Genomic DNA, 27,382 nt, shown 5'->3' with positions numbered 1-27,382 from the left:
ATGAATTTGTCAATTATAGATATCACCTGTGGAGTTTCTGCCCTGATCTGTGATGCTATATAGCTTTACTACACCTTTCCATTTCTCCTTTCATCCCTGCTTTTGGCTAAAATAATATACAGCTTTTGGTTGAAGTAATAAATGTTCACCTTACTATGCTGCAGGGGTTTTTGGTTTGCTTTTTGGGCACACTTTGAGGCTTGTGGGATCCTAGTTCTCCAACCAGGGATTGAACCTGTGCCCCCTACAATGGAAGCATGGAGTCCTAACCCCTGGACTGCCAGGGAAGTCTCTGCCTCAGTTACTTCGACTACTTTGTGAAGTACTGAATTTGGTGATTTAATATTATGTGATGTTGACTATCACTAAAAATTATAGACTTCATTCAGTCCTTTTCTTCCATATTAGAAACTTTCCTCCCACATCTGCTGGTTCATTGTCATCCATTCAGATTTCAGAATGAGACGTGGGAAAACAGATCCTGAGCTCTGGGCACATGGAGTGCTCGACCTGCCGGGCTTCTACCGAAGGCAGGTGGGGAGGGCCAGCCTGTCTCTGGGGCCTTTCCTCCTGAAAGTCATGCTCCAATGTCCCCGCAGGGAGTGGCCACCAGCTGCCAGTGTGCCTGGGGCAGAGAAGAGGGTAAGGGCTGCGGTCCCAGGGGTGAGCGTGGAGATCTCCACTCCTCCAGTGCCCCAGCCCGGCCGTGCTCTGGGCCTGCTGTTCCCAGCTCTGAAGCCCCATGGCTTTGGTTCTCTAAAGAATCCATCCTGTGTCAGGGGGAGGGGGGTCAGCGGGGAGAGCAGGGGGTTCAGGGAGGAGAGCAGTGGTTGGCAATAGGCAATGTGCTTTCTATTACCTGAACCCCAGATACCAGGCCTCTGCAATGGTGAGGGCAAAGTGGCCACAGTGCTGAGTGGCATCTTTCTCTCCTCTTTTATTAGTTAATAATCATCTTTTCTTTTTTTTTGTCTCTTGAAGATTCGTTGAAATTTCTCTTCTTCTATTATCGTGGGCTACAGTTTTCATTGTCATGCCTTTATTCCCCCCCCTTCATCTCAAGCTTCCTTGATTGTCATCTTAGCAGAGTTTCTGGAAGGGAAGGAGATAAAAATGCATGGTCAATTCATCATTTGACCCAGGAATCTGGGAAAGTTATATAAACTGCATAAGGGTAACCTTCCTCACATTGTTCTTCCTTGTGCACTAAAACTAGCTGCCCCTCTGTTCTGTTGATGGAAAGGAAAACACAGGCTCAACTCTACCTGAATCAGGAATTCAGTGCTTCCCTTCTGGAGTCTTAATATAGGTCCCAACTGCTTAAAAAAATAAATAAATAAGAGTCCTCTTTAAGAAAACAAAAATGCTGAGCTATATGTGTTCACCCCCTTCTCCGGCATCTGGTAGGCATGGCGATCTCTTGATTTTTCAGCAGATGTGGTCCCCTAGGTGTGCTGGGGAGATAGCCATCTTCCCCACTGGACTCCTCCCTGTCTTCTCCATAGCCAGCCAGGCCCCGCTCCTGGAAGGCTGTGGGATTTAGGGCCTCCTGCCAGAATCGCTGCCAGCACTGAGTCCTCCAGTGCCCTATGGAAGCCTCTCTTTCACAGTCCACTTGGGGGACTCTCTGTTTATGGTGACCTCATTGTAGGATGAATGTAGAGAAAGCCATCAGGAAGTATGCAATTTCTGTGGCATGTTAGATCTCTGACTGTGAGAAGTAAAGTCTGTTCATTTGTAACTTGGAAGGTCAGTGTTGCATCCTTGCTGCTAGCTTTCACGCCCCTCAGAGGAAGGAGGTTTGTATTCATTCTCCACTAAGTGTTGGGGTGCTATAGTTGGATGTCTTCAGTGGTGTCAGAAACCTAACTCCTGCTGGCTTAGAGGGTGGACTGATGTGTATATCTGAGAAGGATGGCAGAGCTGGACTGGCCTTAAGACCCACTGGGTCATCTCCACGTGGCTTTTGTCTCTCTTATCCCAACCTTCCTGTGTGTCCACCTTGATGTCCCCCTGGAGACATAAGCACTGGTAGCTGCAGGCGTACGTCTCTGTTTAGCATCCCTTCCACGTCTCTATGTTGATTTCAGGGAGGGCCCAAGACCCTGCCAGGCCCCTAATTATTAACACTGGAGCTGTGGCTTCACTTTCTGTGTTGTCTCCGCCCTCCTACAGCAGTATTTACACCACACTTCACGAGGTCATCTGTTTCTTACAGGAATTAAGAGAAACTCTTCCGACAGTTGTTTCATGATTCATTTCTATTTGGGAGACTGTCTTCTGTATGCCAGGCACTGGAGCTCAGGGGTGTCTGAAACACGGGAATGAGCAAAGACATCAGGCCCAAGACTGCAGGGGACGGTGGGGCCTGTTCCCAACTAGAGGGTACATCTCCACCGCTACTCAGCACCGGTGAGTGGGGCCAGGAAGAATGCCAGGTCTTTCCATTTTGCAAAGAGGAGCCAGAAATCTAAATCTGTATTTAAATTTTCTCCAGTCTGAAGAAAATTGGTAATTATTTCAGGCACTTTCTAAATCACAGTCTAGGCTAAACAATAAATCATTTGTAATCTCTTTATCTTCTCCAATTCCCTTTTTCTTTGTATATATACTATAAAGCGAAATCAAGAGAGCTGGAGTGATTCGCTCAAGGGTAGGCTGTGATGAAGCAGCCCAAGCACCAGGGCTCCAGCTGTCTCCTGACTCCAAACAGTGTCCTTCTAAATGGACCACTTTCACGTTGTGTTCATCACCAAATTTTTCTTGAATTTTCTTTAAAGCCTGTATTACCTCTGTAGCAACCCATAAATCTTCGGTTTATTTCAATCATTTCTTGTCAGATTCTTTGGGAGGTAAAATTTTAATGCAACTTCATTCTTTTGGTTGAAGTTGGCCAGAGGCCAGCCAGTGAGAAACACCCATCAGAAGTGTGTGATTGAGCTTGAAGATACCAGGTTGACAGATGGTCTCCAGTAGAGTATATGTCTGTGTTACAAATTAAAGATTCTAAGCAAGAGTTTAAGTACTCCTGATGATGTTTTAATTTTAGTCAAGTAGCCATTAATCAAAAGATTGATTTAATGATCCTTGTTCAACAGAAAAATCCCCTTAAGGATATTAACTTGGGCTTTTGAGTGTATCAATGCTGGAACCGCAGATCTTTGTGCTCAGATTCTCATCTCCATCCAGTTTTGCTATCAGAACACTTTTATTTGGCTCATCAAAATAAAACATTCATTTTCTAGGCATCTGAAGGTAGCTCACATTTCTAAAGAAGGGTTTAATTAAAATATACTTGTTTTGTCTTATCTGCACACAGAAAGATACTGACTTTTAAAATGTGGTCTTAGAAAATGAGTATGATGGAGCAGGTGTTGAAAGTTGACCCCTTGCCTCAAGACAGATAAAAATATAATTTGCAAACATTTCAACTGCCTGTTTTTTCCTGCCTCTATAATTGGTTCTAATTTGCCATGCCTGCCCCTTTGAAACCTCAGAACTTTCAAATTGCTCTTCAATTTACAGTCTAAGTTGTAGTGAGAGCCACACCATTCCAAGAGCAGACTTTGTGCTAGAATCATCGAGACATCAGCTTTGAAAATTCTGCATTATTTCAGCCTATATTTGTTACAAGATTACAAAATTGTTTCCAAATAAGAGCCAATATTTGTTAATATATATATATTAATATATGGAATAAGAAAATAGATATCAGATAGTAAAAATCAGATACAACTTTTAGGTGATCTTCCCCCATGACCACAAACTTGCTAAGAAAATTAGTAGAGACAGTAAGAAAAAAGGTATAGTACCTCTATCATATTCTTTGTTATTAGAACGTTAGGTTGCTACCACCATCATAAAATATGAACTTAAGTATATAAATTGGGGCAATGTCCCCATTTTATAAATAAATTGATGTAATACAAACAGTTCTTAGAAAGCTTGTTTAGAAGGTACTTGAACGGGGTGGTTATAGGTATTGCACCTAATTTGGGCAAATCTGTATACTATAGGCAGTCTACCTAATTTCTTTCTTTAAAAAAAAAATCTTTATTTTACTTTTTAACTGGGTGTTTTTCATTTTTATTTATTTATTATTTATTTATTTTGGCCGTACCAAGAGGCATGCAGGATCTTAGTTCCCCAACCAGGGATCAAATCCATGCCACCCCACCCCCTTCTCCCCCCACTGCAGAGAGTGTGAAGTCCTAACCACTGGACTACCAGAGAAGTCCCTACCTAATTTCTTAAAGTTTATTATTTTAACCCTCAATGTTATTATATCTCTTTGCTTCCTGGCTCCCTGCAAGCTCTCACTCCCCACCCTTTCCAGAAACAGTGAGGTCTGGACAAGAGCATGAAGAGACTTGTACAATCTCCGTGACCTATTCTGGGTCACATTATGGAAAATATTTTCTTAGAAATGTGCCTGAGGCCATTTTGTACACCTTTGGGGGAGAACCAGGGAACGTTCCAGTTCACATTTAAACGGCCCCTGCACTAGACTGTCCAGCTGTGATTTGTCCCAGTCCATCCTGGAACACCCTTAACTCTTATCTCACGGTGGTAGTAATTTTAGTTTTTGACTCATTCACTTTCTAAAGCCAATGAACTCTAGGGCAGAAATGTGCAGAGTAAATTATTGGTTGGGAGGAATCCTATGCTTATCAACCAGAGAGTCACAAAGGAATTTGTTTTAAAGGATGAGTCCAGTAAGTGGAAAGAATCTATTTTCAGACACTGATATGAGAGGAGGGGGGGAAAGAGGCTTTTTTGGTTTTTTTTTTATCATTAATGGTGAATTTGTATCCCTTTTTAAAGTTGTAAAGTCAGGATCCTTTTGTAGAAGCTGAAGCAATCGCAAAACTTGTTAAGTCTAGGGGATCTGGTATGACATAATTATTGTTTGGTTTCCCTAAGAAATCAATTAAAGTTAAAATAGTATCCAGAATTACATTCGTGTCAAGTCACGCACTGCAGTTCTTTTACCCCTTGGGTCTTTACTGATCTTGAATTCTGTGTGCTTATCTGGCCTGTTCTCATTGTTCAGCCTATTGACTTGATTGTTATTATAGTTGAATTGTGTTTTAAAATACGCACTCATATTTAAGTGGTAGGAAATGTTTGGGAGATAAACTAAGCCCTCTTCAATCTGTGTCTTGAGATTTTGAGGAGGAATAAATAGGCCTTTTAAGATAATTCCCACTCCTGTCACGTCCAACTTGCCCCAGTCTGTGATGTGTTCTGCCCACCAGCACGCATACCTCCATACCCAGCACCATGCCCTGTGGCTTCATGTTCTGGGCACCTCTTTCATCTTAATATGGCCTAATTTGTGGTAAATTGTCTATTATAATCAGATTAAATATCTCAATGTCTGTACTACCTGTGTGAGATTTCCTCATCTGTGTTTTTTCAGTCCTTTTTGTTTAAGCTTGCCTGAATGAAAACCAATAGAATTCTGTATTCATCTGGGGACACAGACAGTATTTAGAGTGAAATACATCTAAATTAATGAAGTGCCATTAATAATGCCTCACAATTTGTAAACATATTCTTGACTCAAAAGAAAAAAAAGCTTTATGAGTTAGTGAAGTTGATGTTTTAAATGTCTCAGTGTGGAATCGCTGTGTGGGAACATGTCTGTATACCTTTACTTTAGAACCATTACCAGCTGGGTCTCACTTATTTATTTCTTGTCCAGTAATTGTTTATTATTCTCATTTTTGCAGCTTACCTGCAACTTGGTTTTCTTGCCAGTACGAATTCAGTGTTACATCTGCAGGAATAACACCCATTGCAATCAGCAGATTTAATCCACAAAACAAATAAGAAAACATACTTTACAGTGTCAGAGGTAACTTGAGTGGGATAGAAATTTGAATGTTTTGCTGAAGAGAGTGATCAAGATACCTTTTCTGAGTTGGGTCATATGGTGTGTTACAAAAGGGAAAGTCACATGACTTTTACTGTACCATGTGTTAATCATATTTTTTCATAAGGGAAAACTCAACCATTTGCTTTGATACATAATTGCTTGAGAAATTGATTTTGTATCCTTTAAGGATACTCTTTAGGATTCATTAAGGTTATGGAACGTTGAGGAATATTTCTTTTCCTTTTTTTTTTTTTAATTGAACTATACTTGATTTACAGTATTTCCCTTTTTTTTGAAATGATAAGGAATGTCAGAGAAGTAAACTCAGAAATATAGGTCTTTCCAAATTTAGATTGCACTTATTAAAATTACAGCTGAGGTTAATTGTAGATTGTGGTGCATATTCAATTAAACATGCATTTAATCATTTATTCTAAACATCTGTGTAATTACTCCTTAGAGGAAAAAAAGGAAAAGACTCCTTTAGAAGCTTTTAACACAGTGCAGACTTGAATTGCGGGTGGACAGCTTTGTCGCTTGCTCAGAGGCCGTCAGAATCTCCAAAGGATCTTAGGGTCTGCCAGCCTCGCTCTCTGACTTGCATATTTGAGGTAACTCATGTGAGTTGCCTGACTGAAGAGGGTTTAGGCAGGACTAGTTTACCTAATCTCACTAAGCCTCAATTTCTTATCTGGAAAATGGAGACAATACTAACAGCACTTACTCCATTTGGTTGAAGACTGATTGAGCTACTGTGTCTGGAGTGCTGAATGTGATGCTTGTCAGATGTCCACGAAGTGTGAGCAGCAAGGTTAATGCCAAATATCAACAGGAGTCAAGGTCAAGGGGAGCCTAGAACTCACCAGCTCCTCCAATCCTCTTTTATCTACTCCCTCCATGTCAAAGGTATCTTTCCCCTCTACACACTCCTCCCCACACCACCACCTGCCCCCCAACAATCCCCCCTTCACCCCCTGCAGAACTGTAATACAATCAGGAACATTTGGACACTTTGAACTGATCCTTTTACTCACCCTCCCATCCCCGCTTTGCCCCTGTGTCTATTGAGGTTCACAACAAAGCCGCTTTATTTAATGTCTGATGCTGGGCCCCGGCACCGTCCACGCTGATGCCTGATGGCTAAGCAGAAAGTCTGGGCTGGTCCACACCAGCCTGTTTACTACACCGTGCCTGGCACAGTGTAAACATGAGCAAGAGACCCTTCCTGGGGCACCCAGCCTACTGCTTCTCTGTGAGGGTATCTGCAATAAACTTTTACAATCACAAGCATTATAGGACCGTGGACGTGACTGTCATTACAAACAGAAAGGGAAAAGCTATTTGCCTAAGTGGTTTGACAATTATTAACTACTTCACAAGAATAAAGTGATATTACACCTTTTTTGTGAGAGTTTGTTCAATATTTGTTACCCATAGGAACCGTAAATGTGGCCTTAATAATAGAACTTCAGTTTATTATTTAAGTAACCTAATGAAAGTTTAATAAGTAAACTTCAAAAGTACTTTTATCTCCATAAATTAAAAACTATTTAGATTTCATGATGTGTGCCTCTTCCTATGGGGGTGTGTTATTTTTTCCTCCAAAATAGTAATGGTTAAACCAAATATTTTTTATTTCTTTAATAAATACTATATAGCATATATAAATGAAACTATGTGTTTGTGTTTCTAGTATCTATGGAATAGCTATAAAGCAGAAACAAGTATAACTGCTTTGTTAAAATACTGATGCAAGCTAATAACGATAAACCGTTATCTGCCAGTTTCCAGGTAGGCTATATAGAATGGTTAGACCAGGTAGAATGCCAAACTGAAGATTTTGAAACCCAAGAATATTGTTCTAAAGTCAAGATCACAGTCCCTCACTGCACGTGGAATACAGCAGAAATAGAATCAACCCAACCTTATTCGAGTTGATATAGCTCATAGTCATGATCTGCATCAGCTCGTTCATGTGAATCAGAGACAAGAATATAGTTTAGTTTGTGTGATGTCACAGTAATAGGTTACAGGAGAGAATTATCCAGGCCTTTCAATGATCAGGCAGTGCTGTAATGAATATGTCTTGTAAAACTGATGAATGACTGGTGAGTCCCATATATAAAAAAATAAAATGTGCTTGTAGAAAAAAGAGGGGGCTCGTGGACACACTATCGGAAAGTATCGTCTACTAATTAAGAATTTCCTTTAAGCGGTAGGTCCTGTGATTTGTGAAGTGTTTGTTTACAAGTCATTAAATCTAGCTACTCACCTGACTGAGGGGTATGGGGAGAGGATTTGGGGGGAAAGAGAAACTCAAAAGAAATGTGAAGGCATCGTGAAGGAAAGGCAGTCTGGACAAAATGCCCATGGAGTAGCTGGTAGCTGTCTAATATTATACAAGTCAGTGTCAAATCGTCCTTGATGATGAAGGCCCGTCTGTATCAGGATATGCTGCCATCTGCACAGTGAGGCTTAGACTGGAGGACCACTAAGGGTCTCTCTTAATTTCATCATCTTATTATTTTTTTCATATTTATTTATTTGGCTGCACCAAGTCTTAGTTGGGGCACATGGGATCTAGTTCCCTGACCAGGGAGCCCCTACATTGGGAACTCAGAGTCTTAGCCACTAGACCACCAGTTCAGTTCAGTCGCTCAGTCGTGTCCGACTCTTTGCGACCCCGTGAATCGCACCACGCCAGGCCTCCCCTGTCCATCACCAACTCCTGGAGTTCACTCAGACTCACGTTCATCGAGTCAGTGATGCCATCCAGCCATCTCATCCTCTGTTGTCCCTTTTTCCTCCTGCCCTCAATCCCTCCCAGCATCAGAGTCTTTTCCAATGAGTCAACTCTTCGCATCAGGTGGCCAAAGTACTGGAGTTTCAGCTTTAGCATCATTACTTCCAAAGAAATCCCAGGGCTGATCTCCTTTAGAATGGACTGGTTGGATCTCCTTGCAGTCCAAGGGACTCTCAAGAGTCTTCTTGCAGCACCACAGTTCAAAAGCATCAATTCTTCGGCGCTCAGCCTTCTTCACAGTCCAACTCTCACATCATACATGACCACAGGAAAAACCATAGCCTTGACTAGACGGACCTTTGTTGGCAAAGTAATGTCTCTGCTTTTGAATATACTATCTAGGTTGGTCATAACTTTCCTTCCAAGGAGTAAGCGTCTCTTAATTTCATGGCTGCAGTCACCATCTGCAGTGATTTTGGAGCCCCCCAAAATAAAGTCTGACACGGTTTCCACTGTTGCCCCATCTATTTGCCATGAAGTGATGGGACCAGATGCCATGATCTTCATTTTCTGAATGTTGAGCTTTAAGCCAACTTTTTCACTCTCCTCTTTCACTTTCATAAGAGGCTTTTTAGCTCCTCTTCACTTTCTGCCATAAGGGTGGTGTCATCTGCATATCTGAGGTTATTGATATTTCTCCCAGCAATCTTGATTCCAGCTTGTGCTTCTTCCAGCCCAGCGTTTCTCATGATGTAGTCTGCATATTAGTTAAATAAGCAGGGTGACAATATATAGCCTTGACGTACTCCTTTTTCTATTTGGAACCAGTCTGTTGTTCCATGTCCAGTTCTAACTGTTGCATCCTGACCTGCATACAGGTTTCTCAAGAGGCAGGTCAGGTGGTCTGGTATTCCCATCTCTTTCAGAATTGACCACCAGGGAAGTCCCAGATTTCATCATCTTATGATTCTCCATAAACCAAGCTATAAGCGCAGTCGGCTTTGATTTCTTGTCTCTTTTTTCCTCTAATAATGAGGGCCAAGTGTTCCTCCTTCGTGGGAGGAACTCCTGGTTTGTGAAGATGGAGCTTGTCGAAATGTATTGAAATGAAACACTAGTCATGCCTTCTATCCCTCAAGAGCCACGCCGGGCTTCACTGCTTCCCAGAAGCCCTTCTGTGCATCTGCCCCAGCCCGCTGCCCCGAGTTCCCGGGACACATAGTGTCTGGACTCCAGCTTCATCCTTCACTCTGTGTGCTCGTGGCTCCATCAGCTGCAGCGGGAGGCTCTCTGTGGTCAGGGAGGAGGGTTTTGTACTGACTTTCCATTTCCGAGTGATTATCCTAGAATTAACTTCACTGCTCATTCCAGCTAGCAAAAACCTCATACCCGAAGAAGCCCGGTCCTCCCTAATCAGCACCAGCTCCCTGCAGCCCAGCTCTGGGGAATGTCACTCCTTGGGTTCCCCTGGCGCCCTGTGCACTGACTATCACTGTGCCCAAAGCCCAGCCGCGTTTCTCCCTTCAGACTTGTTCTCCAATGTCTGCAATCACTTTTTCCAGTTTCTCTGTGTTCCCTCTAAGCCGCCACATGCCTCCCCCCTCAGCAGAGCCTCAGGGCTCCTCCTTCTCAGAGAAAAAAGGAGCCAGTGGACGGGAACCCCTCTCCGCTCTGGTCAGCTTCCACCACTTCTTTACGGCCCCCTTTCCCTCTTCTCCCTTTTTTTTTTTTTTTAGCAAAACAATGGGATGGCCTTCTTTATTGTAAAACACTGTTGGCCACAGATCGGTAGAAAGTCAGTGAATGTAGGAAAAGCGGGAGAGGGATTGAGGAAAGGAATTGAGAGTCGCTGGTTTATTGGCCTTCTCTTTGTTTTATAAAAGAGGTGTGGTTGTGGGGGGAAAGTAAAATCAATGTGGAAGTGCTATCAAAAATCTGTTGATTCCAATAGCAGAATTAGTGAGTCAAAATTACTATTTTGACATTGTTGCTTAGATATACTTTGTATGTACCTGTTGGCTGTTTGGAGGGGCTGCCTCCACCAAAGCCCATTTCCTTCAGGCAGGCTTGGAGCCCAGTGACCCCAGCCTCCCCAGGAAGGAACATCCCTTCTTTGGACTCAGCCCCTCTCTCCATCCTCACCGTCTCTCTCCTTCCAGGCTTCTGAGAAACTAGCCCGGCCCAGGTCGGCCTTCTCCCACCTCCCCTCCTCAGTGTCCCGGGCCTGGCTTCCTTTGCTGTCCTCCACCAATCCCCCCACCCGAGGCCCCCTGACATCTCCCGCGGCCACACTCCAATCCTCGTCCTACTCCGCTTCATGCCTTCATCCTCAGGGCCTTGCACCCTCAACCCTACTTCCTGGAAACCCCCTCCCCCTGCCCCCTCCCGCTCCAGGCTGGCCCCTCCTTCACCTCCACCCCCGCCCTGGTCCTGCCTCTGTCCTGCTTGCTCATGGTCTGATGACCTCCTTCCTCCCAACACCTACCACTGTTGGAACTTGACATTGGGCACTTCTTCCATTAATGTGTGGACCTCTCTAGACACAGTGTGAGAATGAACAAAGGTCTCTGCATGGCAGCCAGCAGAGTGGATGCTCACATGAAAAGGATGGATGTGGAATACATATCAGTGAGGGAAATTCACAGATTACACATTCCATTGGGGCTGGAAGGTTGTCATGCTTTTACCACAAAACATTTTTCTGAGCAGGAACCAGATAGAGCAAAAAGGATCCCCAAAGTGTCTCTCTTCCCGCTGGCTTTCCAAAGAGATACTGTTACCAACACAGATGTCAGCAGCACGAGGGAGGGAGGGATGGATTTCTATGTTCCCACTTCTAGACTGGGTTTTGCTTTCTCAGAAATTGCTAGAAGCCGAGATGTGATAGGAATCATTATGTTCTCTCCAACTTCTATTTAGTTTGGTGAAAGCAATATGAAGTTGGTTGCTCCTTCACTTTTCCTTGCCACCCTATAAATTTCCTCTGCTTTTATTTATTCTCTTCTATTTCCACAAGATATTGAGAAATGGATTTAATTGCTATCCAGCTTTGTTCTAACTGTGCTTGTCACAAGACTTGGTTTTCAGTTCTGATTCTTTTTTTTCCCTCTGAACTTTGACAGTCCAGTGCTAGCATCAAGATGTATAGATGTTAATTTTTCACAAATATACTCTGAGAATTATTTAATATTGTAAGATACTTGAGTAAACTGAATGGGAGAGATTATATGATTTTAAGTTAGTCTAGTGTCTTGATTAAGTGGAAGTTTCATAAGTTTTTATAGGCCATAACACAAAGGAGATTTTAATAGTATAGTCTAGAATGGGCTAAAGCTGATGCTTGATAAAGTTATTACCATAATTTCATAGCAACAGATTTTAATTTGGCTTTGCACAAATACAGTTGATACAGCATTATCCCAAGACAACGATTTACTTGAAGAGGTTATAGAGATCATCAGTTTATATGGGCTAATGATTAAGGTTGTTTGGGGTGAATATAAAGTGGTTATAGGTTGTAATCCAGTACAATGCATTTAGGGGATTATTTTGATTATCTTGGAATATAAATATTCTCTAATTATATTTTATCATTTGCTGTTTTAAGCATCTGCTGCTGTTTATACATGTGGTCCCCAAAATGCGCCAAAGTGCCCAGGGCGTTGCAGCAAGTTCCCCAGGAGTGCCCTGGGATATTTTAAAATTTCAAGGGAACCATGATGATCTCAGCATCTGCGAGACACCATGCAAACTACTAATTTGAGGGAGTTCACAATTTCAACTTCATGCTACTTCCTCTAGTACAATGATAATCTTTGGGAAACTGGAATCTTAATGGTTATGTTAAAAAAAAAACCAAACAAACAAATACCACTGGAAAGTCAGCATGGATCCAGAAATGAGGGTGGTGGTATCCAATCCAAAAATTCATGCAAGGCTCAACATAATATAATTCTATCCATGAGATTTCCCAGGCAAAAATACTGGAGTGGGTTGTCTTTTCCTTCTGCAGGGAATCTTCCTGACTCAGGGATCAAATCGATGTCCCTTGCATTGGCAGGCCAATTCTTTACCACTGAGCCACCAGGGAAGACACGTTAAGTATTACGTGGATATAATATATATTTTATAACTATTGCTGATAGCTGGCATGTACGTTTTTGTCATAGGGTTGGTTTTTTTTTAAGTATTAAAGTATTTAATTTTTAGAACAAGCAATTCTTCAACATGATTCAAAAATCAAAAAACATGAAAAGAGGACTTCCCTGGTGGTACAGTGGATAAGAATCTGCCTGCCAAGGCGGGGGACATGGGTTTGATCACTGGTCCAGGAAGATTCCACGTGCTGAGGAGCAACGAAACCTGTGAGCCACAACTTCTGAGCCTTTGCACTCTAGAGCCCTCGAGCCACAACTACTGAGCCTACTTGCTGTAACTGCTGAAACCTAGGCACCTACAGCCCATGCCCCACAACAAGAGAAGCCACCGCAGAGAGAAACCGGAACCCCACAATGAAGAGTAGCCCCCCCGCTTGCCAAAACTAGAGAGTCCAAGTGCAGCAACAAAGACTCAATTCAACCAAAAGTAAATAAAATGAATCTTTTTAAAAAGGCATAAAAAGGAACACAGTGAGAAGTCTCCCCATCTTGGCTGATGGCAGCTCCATCTTCTGACTGTTTAGACCAAGTACCTTTCTGACAGTCCCCCACCCAGAACTGCAGAAAATCACATCGTCTCTACTTTCAGTAAATACCCACGATCTGATTCCCCATCTCTAACTACACTGTTGTCATCATGGCCAAAACAGGCTATTACAGGAATTCTCTGGTGGTCCAGTGGTTAAGACTCTGGGCTTCCACTGGTGGGGGCCTGGGTTCCATTCCTGGTCAGAGAACTAAGATCCTGCGTGCCATGCCAAAACAACAAGAATGGCAAGAACAGAAATCAGGCTATCACTACACTTCCTTGTAACTGGTCTCCCTATTTCCATGCTTGTGCCCCTGCCCCACCCCCATGAGCTTTTTAAACCCTGAATTAAATGATTTCATTGCTTTATCACCCAGGAGCTACAAGGGCTCCCATATCTCTTAGAGTAAAAGCCAGAGTCTTTCTAGTGACATGCAAGGCCCTTTGGAAACCATTTCCCCTTACCTGTAACCTCATCTCTTACTGTCTCTCCCCTCATTAATCTGTTCCAGCCACAGTGGCCTCCTTTTCCCAAGCATTCCAGGCATGTCCCCACCCCAGGGCCTTTGCACTGGCATGTTAAATCTCATCTTCTCCAAACCTTGGCCTACTGGAATCCACGCTATTTTAAATAGTTCAGTGACCCTCACCCTGTGCTGATGAGCATTCCCTAGTTTTCCTGTCCTACTCTTTCTCCTTTTTCTATAGCCTTTTAACCTAGTAGATCATTTGTTTCTAACATGGTAGTTTACTAAGTTTATTGTTTTATCTTCTGACTCTTCCCACTAAAACAGAGGGCAGGCATCTTAATCTGTTTTGTTCTACCATGTATCCCAAGTGTCTGGAAGAATAATACTTGGCAATAATAGGTGTGCCACAAATACCAAGTGAATGATATTCAATATGTTGTTTAAACCCCTAACTTTCTTCATTTTGTGTCTGTCTGAACTATATCAATAAAAGCGTATGCAAATGTGCCTCTTTAATAACGGATTGCCCATTTTCCCTGAGGTTCTAACAATTTTTGCTCTGTACTCTCAGATTAATTAGGTCCTTATACCGTTGGAATCTTGCCTTCCTGGCTAATTGAGCCTTTTATCACTGTGTCTAGACCTTCCTTGTCCTCAGTAATGCTTTTGTCTTATCCATTTATTTGATATTAATAAAACTAGGCTAGCTTTCCAGCAATTTTTAGTACTATGTAATATATTTTTTCTATTCCTTAAGTTGTGATGTATTTGACAGCTTATGTTTTAAGTTGTCTCATGCACATCACTTATAGTTTTTAATTCATTTTGACAACGTTTAGTTTTAACTGCTAGTTTATTTATGCCTATTGTGATTATGTATATATCCAGATTTATTTCTATCAGTAACTTTCTATTTGTCCCACTTTTGCTGTGCAAAAATTTCTTTCTCCCTGCTTGTGTTTCCTTTTTTTTAACTGAGTTTTCTCTTACTGTTTTTCTGTTTGGAAGTTACACTCTGTGTTTGTTATTCTTTTAATGTTTGCCCTTAAACTTATGGCATAATACTTAACATCTGCAGTTAATCTCTCACCTCTCCTCCTGAACAGAACATGAGCACTATAACCACTATTCTTTATTTATTTTAAAATTTTTGACTGAGACACACAGCATGTAGGATCTTAGTTCCCTGTCCAGGGATTGAACCCATGCCCCCAGAACTGGAAGCTCGGACTCTTATCCACTGGACCACCAGGGAAGTCCCTTCTTCACACATTTTATACATAGTCTTAATTTTCCATTCTGTATCTGATTGTTCTACTAGCTGAAGTCTTGAACATAATATCAGTTTTCTGTTAACTCTCATTTCTTTGTGCCCCCAAGTTTGATTGCACTTCATCTGTGGGAATCCTGAAGGACTGTGTTAGGAGTGCTTTCTTCCACGCACCGTTTGCACTTATTTCCCCTGGCCGTTGGGACCACTTTTGCTTCCTTCAAGAGTTCTAGTATAGTGCTGCAGTCTTGGGCTGAGCTCCCCAGCTATCCTTCGACCCAAACTGTGAAATTGGCATTTATCTTCACGGAAGCCCCTCCTTTCAGGCTTACTTAATGGTCTCCACATGCCCTATGGATTAAACTCACTTTAGGGGAAGGAGCGAGTCTTAACAATTTCCTGTACTTTCTATGAACCCAGCAATGGATTAACAACTCTGATGTGTCAAGAAACTCATTTTGCTTTTTGTTTTTGAAACTAAGAACCCCTGCCATGCATCTTCCATTTACTTTGCAAAGATATCACTTTGCTGACAAAGGTCCATAGAGTCAAAGCTATGGTTTTTCTAGTAGTTATGTACAGATTCAAGAGCTGGACCATAAAGAAGACCAAGCGCCGAAGAATTGATACTTTCGAACTGTGGTGCTGGAGAAGACCCTTAAGAGTCCCTTGGATTGCGAGGAGATCAAGCCTGTCAATCCTAAAGAACATCAACTCTGAATATTCATTGGGAGGACTGATGCTGAAACTCCAATACTTTGGCCACCTGATGCAAAGAGTTAACTCATTGGAAAAGGGCCTAATGCTGGGAAAGATTGAAGGCAATGAGAAGAGGGTGGCAGAGAAGGAGATAGTTAGATAGCATCACCAACTCAATGGACATGTATTCGAGCAAACTCCAAGAGATAGTGAAGGACAGGGAAGCCTGCAGTCCGTGGGGTTGCAAACTTAACGACTGAACCCATAAACCTTTAACATGATTTTTATTACTAGTAACCAGGGAGTTCTCACTTGGGAGCTAAATACAGAAATAATTAACCAAGAGAAGGTTCAGCTTTTTCAGTCAGGTGTCAAAAGCTGTCCTAGCCATTCATGGGAATGTAAACCAAGATGATTAACCTCTTATTCTCTGTAACCACATAAAGGTGTGCCTTTGTCTTGACCCCTGTCCAACCCACTTCCCTGTCATCTAACCCCATGGCCATATGTTTCTTTTCTTTTCTTCCTGAAGTTTCCTCTTCTGGTAAATTCAGAAGAGAATTTACCAGGAATTTACCCTAACCCTAATATTTATTTTTAAATTAGGTCCCATAAGAAAGGTAAAGACTGCATGGATGACAGTGTACCTTTTAAGTACCTCCAAAGTATAAAGAAATAGTCATATCCACTAATTCAACAAATTCTTTCTTTATGTGGCTGTGCTGGGTCTTTGTTGTGGCACCCAGGGTCTTCGATGTTCGTTGCGGCAGGTGGGTTCTAGTTCCCTGACCAGGGATCAACCCAGGTCCCCTGCATTGGGAACCGGAAGTCTTAGCCACTGGACAACCAACAAAAGAAGTCCCTTCACAAATATTTATATCAGAAATTAAAAGGCCCTCTTTCTCAGGTAGTATTTACAGAGGGAAGTTGCCCTGGACATGTGATCAAAGGAGCTCTGGGTTGAGGCTTGGAGAGGACGTGGGAAGATGGATAGAGAGGAGCCAGGACAGCTGGCTGTGAGGGTTCACCCCCAGAACCCCTCTCTTGCCCCTGCCATCCTGGAGGCCGGTGCCAGGCAGGGATGAGCAGGGGAAGCCGGAGCTGGGTGTGAGGTGGGAGACCATGGTGGTGGGTGGCATAGGAGAGAGCGAGGGAAGCAGCTGCAGGATGGGAACAGGGAGGAAAGTGGTCTGGGAGGGGCGAGCATCCACCAGGTTTCCTTGGTAAATGAAGTGTTCAAGATAAGTGCTTCCCACCTAGATGCTAACAACCTGTGCCGTTTATTTTGTTTTCCTAGATCAATGAACTGAGCCATGTTCAGATCCCTGTTATGTTGATGCCAGATGACTTCAAAGCCTATTCAAAGATAAAGGTGGACAATCACCTTTTTAACAAGTAAGTACAAGCACGACCTTTTGTAGAACTGATGTGGCTGCCAGGAGTATGGTTTTTGTGAATTTCTATAATCACATTATTTTTCAATGGGTGGGAGTAAAGTTTTGCTGATGAAGTTAATCCTGTGATAAACATAACCATCTGTCATTTTCAGAGAAGCAACAGCAGGCCCTCTTGGGTAATATCTTTTTGCCATATGGCATATTGTTCTCTATGAATATCTTACATGTTAAAAGTGATATTCTCATTACAATTTAAATGTTTGAAGCTGTAAATTGCTTGGAATTTTTTTTTAGCAGGTATAGACCTCAGCTATAGACCTTACACAAAACTCTGCTGATGATTCCTTCATGAACAGAAATGACTGCTTCCTAGAACAATAAGGAATTAAGGTGCATTTTTATAAAATGTAACTGGAAGCCATGTTGGGCATCGAGACTATTTCTCCCTCTTTTGAATGTCATTTTAGACATCATTAGGGAGCACCTCCTGTGGCACTACACTGAGAGCCGGACATACAGGGATGGATAAGAAATATCCTGCCCTGGGACTTCCCTGGTGGCCCATGGATGGGACTTTGCCTTCCAATGCAAGGGGCACAAGTTCGATCCCTGGTCAGGGAGCTGACAGTCCTACATGCCTCAAGGCCAAAAAATCAAAACCTATAAAAAGAAGCAATATTGTAACAAAATTCGGTAACTTTTTTTTAAAGACTTTAAAAATGGTCCACATCAAAAAAAAAAAAATCTTAAAATAAATTTTTTTTTTTTTTTTTGAAGACTACTCTGCCCTCAGGGTGTTCACAGTCAGGCAAGTGATTGAAAATGAACACATGTACAAATTACTATCATTTCCTGTCGTATGTATGTACAGAGTACCACGATAGAGGGGTGTGTGTATGTGTGCATGTGTGAACAAAAAGGAGGAAGCAATTCTGAATGAGTGGGATGAACCCCAGAGAAATCTCTCTCACGTGAGGATCAACTGTGAAATTTCTTAATAGGGCCATGTTCTAACGTGAAGCTGCTGTGTTAATTATTCTCATAATGCTCTTTAAAGGTTGACCTTTTGAGGGGAATCTTTCCATGTGAATTTAGAATTCGATATTTACATAAAAGATGAAACAGGTCGAGCCAGGAGTGAGAGGTCTTGTTTTGTAAGCTTTAGTCAGAAGGTAACCCATTAGAGGGCTTCCCTTGTGGCTCAGCTGATAAAGAATCTGCCTGCAACGTGGGAGACATGGGTTCAGTCCCTGGATTGGGAAGATCCCCTGGTGAAGGGAAAGGCCACCCACTTCAGTATTCTGGCCTGGAGAATTCCATGGACTGTATAGTGAGTGCATGGGGTCGCAAAGAGCCGGACAAGACCGAGGGACTTCCACTTCACTCCACCCTGTTAGGATGTGGGGAGCATGGTTTGTACTGTGTCTGCTGCCCTTCCCTCACTCTCCAAGCCTTTCGCTTCTCTTTTACTGTCCCCCTGAACGTCTGTCCCTTCTGCCCCCGCATCTTACTGTGTGTTGCAGCAGCTATAGACCTCAGTTCTCTTACACAAGCGTGTTCAAGTGAGTTCGCTCAAAGTCCATCTGTGCCTTCTGTGGGTGGGGCGCTCCAAGCACGTCATTGGCTGCAGGTGAGCAGGATGGTGGCAGATTCACTGTTTGTCCATCTGAACTTTATTCCACAATCTGACTGTTTCAGAGAAAACATGCCGAGCCACTTCAAGTTTAAGGAATACTGCCCTATGGTTTTCCGTAACCTGCGGGAGAGGTTTGGAATCGACGATCAGGATTTCCAGGTGAGCTGCTTTCATAACATTTATCTCAAATGGGTTTCACTCATGCCTTTTGCTCCGTAAAATAGAATTCATGTTTTTTTCATGTCAAGTAATTAGATAATAGTAACTTTCATTTTCTAGAAGAATTTTTAAGTGTGCTTTCTGAAATAAGAGGTTCTTTCGGTTAGGGCCCGTTATCAGTATGATCTCACTGTAATTTCATTCCATTTTTTTCCGAGGCCCCCGTAGGGCCCTGCGGTGCAGAAAGGTTGAGTGACAGCAGCACCGCTGTCACCAGCTGGAGCCCGCCAGCCTGCGGGACCCTTCTGTGCTTGCGAGCTCCTGCTTTTGTGCCCTACCACGTGAAGCTGTGCCCTGTTGCCTTCTTCCCCATGTTTGCACGGTTGTCAATTTTGACTTCTAAAATCGAGTTGTGGGCTCTTGGACCTGCTGACGCACGGCCATTTCTCCTGAAGGTGCACCTGGCGTCAGTTACCTGATTTTCAGAGAGCCGGCCAGATTTCTTAAAGGCCAAGGATTTTTTTTTAAGAGCAGAAATCTAAGTCAGGAGATACCAGGGCTGCTTCCTGGTCTTTTATGACAGTCCAGTCATTTTATTGTGTGAATACTGACTTGTTAAATGTAATCAATTAATTAATTTCTACTTTTTGGCCACACCATGTGGCTTGTGGGATCCTAGTTCCTTGACCAGGGATGGAACCCCACCCTTGGCAGTCAAAGTGTGCAGTCCTAAGGACTGGACTGCTGAGAATTCCTGTACCGATTTATTTTAAATCTAGTAAACACTTTCTCTCATTTGCCCCAAACCAGAAATTCTAACTTATCCTGCATCATGCATCCTATTCCCTGGGTGACCTTGCAAGGTGAATATTGACACAGCTTATCCTGTACTTTCTCTTAAAGAATAGGTCCCCAAGGCAAATCAAGCTTAGTTTAATAGACTTTGCTATACATCTATGGCCTTCCCGTCCTGTCCCACTGTTGAAAGTTTTCAAGAATTTCTCTTAGGCTCATTCATGCCTGAGAAGCCTTCAAGCCACCATGTTTTGAAAAAGGATCCCTAGGCTGGGAAGGTCCCCTGGAGGAGGATGTGACAACCCACTCCAGTATTCTTGCCATGGACAGAGGAGCCTGGTGGGCTAGAGTCGATAGAGTTGCACAGATTTGGACACAACTGAAGTGACTTAGCACACGCACGCGCACGCACATATGCACGCACACACACACGCACACACACACACACACACACACCCCTCTGGCCAGGCTGCGGGTGACATTCCCTACTCTGTGGACCAGGCCCAGGTTCCCTAGAGGCCCAGGTTCTGAGCAGAGGCTCCAGTGCGCCCCAGAGAGGGTGGAGGGGAAGCCTGCAGGGAGGATGTGGTCACGAGGTTTGCTTTTAAAAACTGAGGTGGAGCCAGCATTCATGTGTGGGCTTCGTGTGTAAGAGAGCAAGAACTTCAGTCACACGTGGACTTGACATTTACTGCTGCAAAAGCAAGTCACCTTTAAAGGACAAATTTTGGAATAGCAATATATTAGAAAATATATATATGTATATAGAATATATTTCATATAAAATAAAAAGGAATAAGTCTCCATTATTTAAGAACTGTTAACTACATTTCAAGAGGCCATGTGAAAATAAACTGTGTACTTTAAAAAGAATAACAACTGATAACTGACTTCCTAAGAAAATCTCCTCTCTCTGATGCTGCATTCAAGTGTGTTTCTTCCTTTGTTCACCTTTCCCCCTTAAAAAAAAATTTTTTTTTAATAAAATAGCTACACTGGCATTTCACAGAAACTGACTTTCAGGGCCAATGCAACAGGATCTTGTTAGATTCCTTAACTCATTACCACAATGAAGTCATATTTCTTCTGAGAACCAGCTCTGTTAAATGAAATCTAAAAGGGACCCATTAGATCCATAGTTGCTGAAATATTAGGACAGGAGGCTGGTTTCCCTCTCTCTTCTCCCTAAAAACAAAACCGTGTAAGTTGACATTTAAGTAAGGGCAAATAGCTGAGTACAAACTTTGAAGGCAGATTAGGCAACTGGAGGGTGATTCACATGTAACTAATTGGCAAGTCTGTTAAGCTCTTAGCCTGAGAGATCAGTACAAGGGAAAACCAGTGTGAGTGTAATTAATCATTTGAACACCACTCCTTTCCTCAGCCATGTTTGGTGCTTTTGGCATTTAGATTGCTGCTTTCTCTTTGGCAACTGTATTTTTTTTTAAGCGGGTGTTTAAAGTAATTTCCGTAAACCAGATATGTGCAGTTCCTCCGCATCCACGGATTCCACCTACTGCGGGTCGAATTGCGGTTGGTGGACTCTGCGGTTTCGGAATCAGCAGGTAGGGAGGGCCGAGGGTTCAGGCTTCCCTCCCCGTTTCTGGGCTCGTTTCTCAATGTCTGTACCTCTTAAAATACTTTCAGCTGGGGCAGGGCCCCTAACTGAAGACAAGATCTTATATGTGAGGCTCAACCCACTGTATTGCCTATTCGGTTTGGAAAAGTGGAGGAACTTGTGCCAACTCTGGCTCTGGGTTGGTGCCTCCGGGCGCCTGCATACACCTAGCCTGGCACGCAGAGGTGCTGCGTGCACGGCGTGGGGTGGCGGTGCCTCATGCACGTGTGTGTTTGGGGGCGGGGCGGGGGCGGGGGCGGGGGCGGGGGCGGCAGCACCGCCTGGGGTCCGGACTGGAGGGGAGGTCGTGTCAGCTCCTCTGTTGTGGAGTCACTTCTCCTGAGACACTTCATTCGTTGTGGCCAGAACAGGTAACAGTTATCAATTGTCACCTAGTACCAAATTGAACTCTCTTTTCCCAGTCTGATTTGGAAAGTGGGGTCAATGATCCAAAGTCTCGTTGTCTTTTGGAGACTCTGGATTGCTCGAGGGGCCCAGGCCCCTCCGTGTTCCCGTTGCCTTGCTGTGTTTATTTTTCTGAAGTGCTTGCTTTTTGGACAGAGGACTTAAATCTATGTGTAGTAAGGGAGCCCACCATCCAGCTCACATTCAAACCTTCATGTTAAATCAAACGCATAAGTGTTCACCACCTGCCTTGCGGTTGTAAATGCCGTTTTGCTGCACCTGAAAACAGGTCAGTATCGATCCATCTGATCAAAGTAGAACATAGTGATTAAACAACTGACCGCCTCCGCCAGCTTCTAAAACTGAGAAGCTTCCCTGCTGTCTCCATAAACATTTGTTGTCTTTCCTTTGGTTTTGATTCCTTGAATGTCTTTTAAAATACAGTTCCTTCCTGCTGTTAAAGTCAAGCAACTGTTCTAGAACACTCATTATTAACAAGAGTATCACTTAACATACATATGTAAACCTGCGCGCGTGCGTGTATGTATGCCCAGGGCTTCCAGATTCAGAACTTTCTCCAACTTGTTAGTGCTTGTTAAAATTGCTTTGGTTTGTGATATGCTCAGAGTTGATATATATTCTTCTGATCATTGTTGGGACAATGTCTCTCCATGATCATTCTTTTAAGATGTCTTTCAAGATGAATGTTCTCCCGGAAGCCTCCACCATTACTGTTGCTATAGTTTTTGTTTCTTTGATCTCTGCCACTTTAAGCTCTAGTCCCCATAGGTGGGTGTTTTCATGCACAATTATCAACTCAGTGTGTTTATTTGCACCTACTGTGTGTCGAGCTCTGTGATAGACATAGGGAATGCAGAGGAAGAGAAAGGATGAACAAGTTCCTTTTGAAAAAAACATTACATGACAGATTCTGTAATGGATGCTGGTGAGATTTACAGAAACCTAGATGTCTTGATTGTTAATGTTCTTCAAGAAAGAAGATCATCATCCCTCTTTGCAGTCTCGGAGTACCGGAGCCTGTCAATGACAAGCCTAGCAAGTCAGCTGGAGACTTCAGTTAAAATTTCTGAGCTGCAGAAGAGGATTGCCCAGTGGAAACCAAAAAGTTAGGCAGGGTTGCAATGGTGCTGCTGCTGCTAAGTCGCTTCAGTCATATCGGACTCTGTGCGACCCCATAGACGGCGGCCCACCAGGCTCCCCCATCCCTGGGATTCTCCAGGCAGGAACACTGGAGTGGGTTGCCATTTCCTTCTCCCATGCACGAAAGTGAAAAGTGAAAGTGAAGTCACTCAGTTGTGTCCAACTCTTCGTGACCCCGTGGACTGCAGCCTACCAGGCTCCTCCATCCATGGGATTTTCCAGTCAAGAGTACTGGAGTGGGGTGCCATTGCCTTCTCCGAGCAATGGTGCAGTTAATGTTAAATACACCACATAATAGAAACCCAGCCCTCTGGCTCTTTGTGAAGGATAATACCAGGCTTGCTTTTCCTCTGCTGAGTCTCCTGAATTAGAATCTCTTATTATTCGCATTTGATGTGTTTTCCTCTTTGTATTGGTAACAGAGGATTCTAATTTTAAAAGCTAACATTTTATTAAACTTTTGATGTTCTTGTTTCCAGTTCAAGTGTCAAAGACCTTTAATATGTACTAAACTTGGGGAAAAAATTCTACCATTATCTCTGAAGTCTATCATGGTGTTTGTAGTTTTCCCAATAACTGAAACTGTCTGAAGGTGGAAGCTGAGTGTAGCTTGTCTACCAGGTTTGCAGGTACAGGGGTGAGCACCAGCCTGGCTCTGGACAGTTAAGAAACATTTGAGGAAGAAAGGGAGGAAGGGCTGAGGGGAAATTCCTGGGAGAAACGAGCCTCTGCACCAGAATGCGGAGGCCAGAGCCAGATGGTGGTGGGCTAGTGGAGAGGAAAAAGGGAACTCAAACTGGGAACTGGGAAAAAGAGCTCCACTGGATTCTCCAGCCCAAGAGCAGCCCTGAGGATTTTTCTTTTTGAAGATTTACTTATATTTTTTTGTCCGTGGTGGGTCTTCGTCGCTGCACCCAGGCTTTTCTCTAGTTGCGGTGAGTGGGGGCTACTCTCTCCAGTTGTGATGCGAGGGCTTCTCATTGCAGCGGCTTCTCTTGTTTCGGAGCTGGGGTTCAGCAGTTGCAGTGCATGAGAACTTAGTTGCTCTGTGACACGTGAGATCTTAGTTCCCCAATCAGGCACCGAGCCCATGTCCCTTTCATTGCCGGCAGATTCTTAACCAGTGGACCACCAGGGAAGCCCCAGCACTGTGGATTTTGCACAGGGGAGTAATATGATGACATCTTGATTTTCTAAAAGCAAATCGAGGTGGTTACGTGTAGAATGCATCAAAGGGAGGTAGAGAAATTAGGAAGCTATGAAATACCCCAACGAGTTAAGAGGCCTGAACGAGGGCACTTGGCACAGACAGGGTTGAGCTGAGAGCAGCTTCACAGGATGGGGAGAAGGGAAAGCCCGGGATCAAAGGACAGGAGCCGAGGTGTCAGACCCTGAGAAAGCAGGAGCGTGGGGGCTGCCAGTCAACAGGGGAGGGAAGTGTGGGCATGGGGGAGGGAGAGAGGAAGTGAGTTTTTAGCCTGTGAATGTGGAGGTGACCTGGAGGTACCTGTGTGAGGCTAGTCAGCATGTAGTTGGGCATCCCGGGATTGGGGTCAAGCGCAGAGGCCCAGATCTGGGGGTGAAAGACACAGTGGTTCTCGTCCTGTCTGCGCTGCGAGTTTGCTGACTCGAGTCAGGTAAGCTCTTTTATTCCTGTGTAACTGTCTGTCATCTCTTGGGTTTGCCCTGCCCGCTCTTTCAGTTTCTCCTTGCATGTATTGGCCTCTCAGCTTAGTTACCACGAACCTCACAATGAACATCGGACAGAAATTCTGCCTGGGCTGAAAATCAAAGGGCGCCCATCAGCCCTCAGTTTGGACAGGTCTCTGAATAGACTTTTGGGAAAACTCCCTCCCGGCCCATCAGCACTCTTGGGTGTTTTTCATATCTTTTTTTGTTGCTTCTTAAGCGTTGAATCAATTCCTGCCCCATCCCAAACTGCCCTACCTGGCAACTCAGGCTGGCTGTGAGCCCTCATTTTCCATTCCTGAACTCATGTTGGGTGAAGTCTTGCGATTTTCAGCCGAGCGCTAACAGTCACTTCTGCCCAGGGAGCTCCTGTCCAGGTCGGACGCTGCCTCGGACACAGGCCTCTTGTATTTTAGTCTCAGGCAGGTACCAACCTGAGCTTTTTAAAGGCAGCCTTACAGCACGCAGACATTCCTGTAACTGTCTTTCTCTGCCGGTCGTTACCATTCGTTTCTGTGTCCTTCTTTTATGCTCAGTTGTTTCATTATTAATAAGTGTTCAATTGCACTGCATCTCACCCGCCTCTGCAATGAAAGCCATTCCACGCCTGGGATCACTGCTCAGACTTTCTTTGAAATTCCCCAGGAGGGTAATCCAAGGATTTAAACCCAGTGGGCTTTTAATCCTTGATGATGATGTTCTTGTTTGAGTGTTGGCCTTGCCCTCCCTGATGGGGTCAGAGGACCATCTGCTCACTCACACCATCAAATGCAAAGCCAGAAGGCACCCCGATCCGGGCTCTTGCTCCTGGCCCCTGGCCCGTGTGATTTGAGGCATGTAATTATAATTCTGAGTTGTCAATGAGGCAGCAACCGGCTTCCAGGTGGCAGGTCCCTGAAACAGGTAGCCCGGCTTGGGAGAAAGAACATTTTCGTGGGAGTTGGGAAGCTGGTTTGCATCTTGGCTCTTCAGTGACGGTTGCTGTGACTTAAGCCATCCACTCAGCCCTGGTAGGTCTCAATTTTCTCATCTGTGAAATGAGGGGGAAGAACGCCATGCTCTCTGAGGCCAGTAGGTGACTGTCACTTGGGTTCTTGTGCATGGTATTGCTGTGTCTCCCCTGTAAGGTGCTACCTTTACACGTTTTAACATGGCAGAATTGATTTTGTACATGCCTTTCCCCTTGACTAAACAGAAAAACTTCTACACATGCTTTTTAGCAGAAATTACAAGCTCATGTCAAAATGGGGAAGAAAAAAAAACCAAATGTCTATAAGACTATATGAGTAGTTCAAAAGAATTAAATGTTCAAAATGCTTGGGTATTTAAAAATTGGATAGGGGACCATAATGGTTGGTAAATCACGACATTTTTATGAGATGTCTAGAAAGATTGGTGGTAAAGATGAGCTAATTAAATTGACATTTCCTCCATTCCCTCTGGGGCCCCCAGTGATCCTGGGCCTCCCACTGTGGAAATAAACATCTTCAATGCAGACTTTTAGAGGCTTGGGGAGGAAGGCAAGCATCATTAATCCCTTTCTTTAGGGAAAGGAGAATGAATTTCCAATTATAAATGTAAGCAGTCCATTCAAGAGTGAGTTTTCATCTCTCATCTTCCTTTTCCTGTTGAGTCTGACATGGCACTAGAGCTTTGAAGCTGGTCTTGAGGGTTTTGCATTGGGGTTTTGCAATGCTACCAGCGAGGGTTCTTGGACTCCTTAATCTATGGAAGTTGATGAGGCTAAATGCAGGCAAGTCTTTATTGGGACTCCTGTTGCTGCCTGAGAAAGTGAAACAAGTAACAGGTGCCTTCGCTTGCTCCCTGAGAGCACATGAGCTGGGCCTTGAAATGGGCGGAGGGCACAGGCAGGACCAGGTCCAGGGGTCAGGCTGGAGTGTTGACTGGTGGTTTGCCCACCCCTTGGTGGCACTTTGTGCAGGGCGCATGGGCAGTACCCTGGTTTTGCTCCAGACACCTCAGAACTGGCAGTTGGGTTTTGGGCCCTTTTGTATCTTGTTCATAAATTGTCAGAACTCTCACAGTTATTTTTTAGTCCCTTATAGTTTCTTTGTATCTGTTGCTGGAGGAGATGTTTGTTCAGGTGCAGACACTGCAGCAAAGGGTCCCAGATCCCAGCCTGTCTCCTTAAGATACATGATGTATTTGGCTACGGAAAACGGGAGTGGTGGAAAGTGAGTTTACTTATCTAGTGGCAGGATCATCCTGACACCCAGACTACGTTATCCTGTTCTTACATGCCCTGCATCTAATAGCTTTACTCTGGAACTTTATTTTTGTCCGTTTATTTTATCCCTAGCTCCCCAGCAAGCCTGGCAGCATCCTAGGAAACAGCATGGACTTGCTGTCACATGTTCACTGCACTGGACTGAATAGAGAGCACCGACGATGCCACCGTGCTCACCCAAACACAGCCTGGGTCTGCCAGCAGGCCCTCGGGGTGATAGGTGTGCTCAGGGGACTTGCAGGGAGAATGTTTGGACCAGTCACAAATGCCTGTGCCCTGGATGATTGCGTTACATGAGATGTCTAGAACAGGCAGGTCTCTAAGAAAGTAGATGAGTGGTTTACTAGTTGGCTGGGGGAGGGGGTTGGCAGGGCAGAGGGCAGGAATGGGACTGACTGCTAATGGATACAGGGTTTCTTTTTGAGGTTGATGAAAATGTCCTAAAATTCATTGTGGTCATGGTTTAACTGTGTAATCATACTAAAAACCATTGATTTGTAGGCTTTAAATAGGTGAATTGTCTGG

The 27,382-nt window shown here is 43.8% G+C and overlaps 1 protein-coding gene across 1 annotated transcript in view; it reads left to right on the top strand.

Moving 5' to 3' along the window:
* The window catches only part of PIP4K2A (phosphatidylinositol-5-phosphate 4-kinase type 2 alpha), a 182,072-nt gene that overhangs the window by 92,281 nt on the left and 62,409 nt on the right, over positions 1-27,382 (top strand). Inside the window, exons 2-3 of the mRNA XM_052650478.1 lie at positions 17,047-17,144; positions 18,845-18,941. Of these exons, the coding sequence (XP_052506438.1) occupies positions 17,047-17,144; positions 18,845-18,941 (195 nt within the window). The remainder of the gene's footprint in view (positions 1-17,046; positions 17,145-18,844; positions 18,942-27,382) is intronic.

This window comes from Budorcas taxicolor, chromosome 13 (genome assembly GCF_023091745.1).
Source record: "Budorcas taxicolor isolate Tak-1 chromosome 13, Takin1.1, whole genome shotgun sequence".
In the NCBI taxonomy this organism is placed as follows: Eukaryota; Metazoa; Chordata; class Mammalia; order Artiodactyla; family Bovidae; genus Budorcas; species Budorcas taxicolor.
This window is presented reverse-complemented; position numbering and strand designations above follow the sequence as displayed.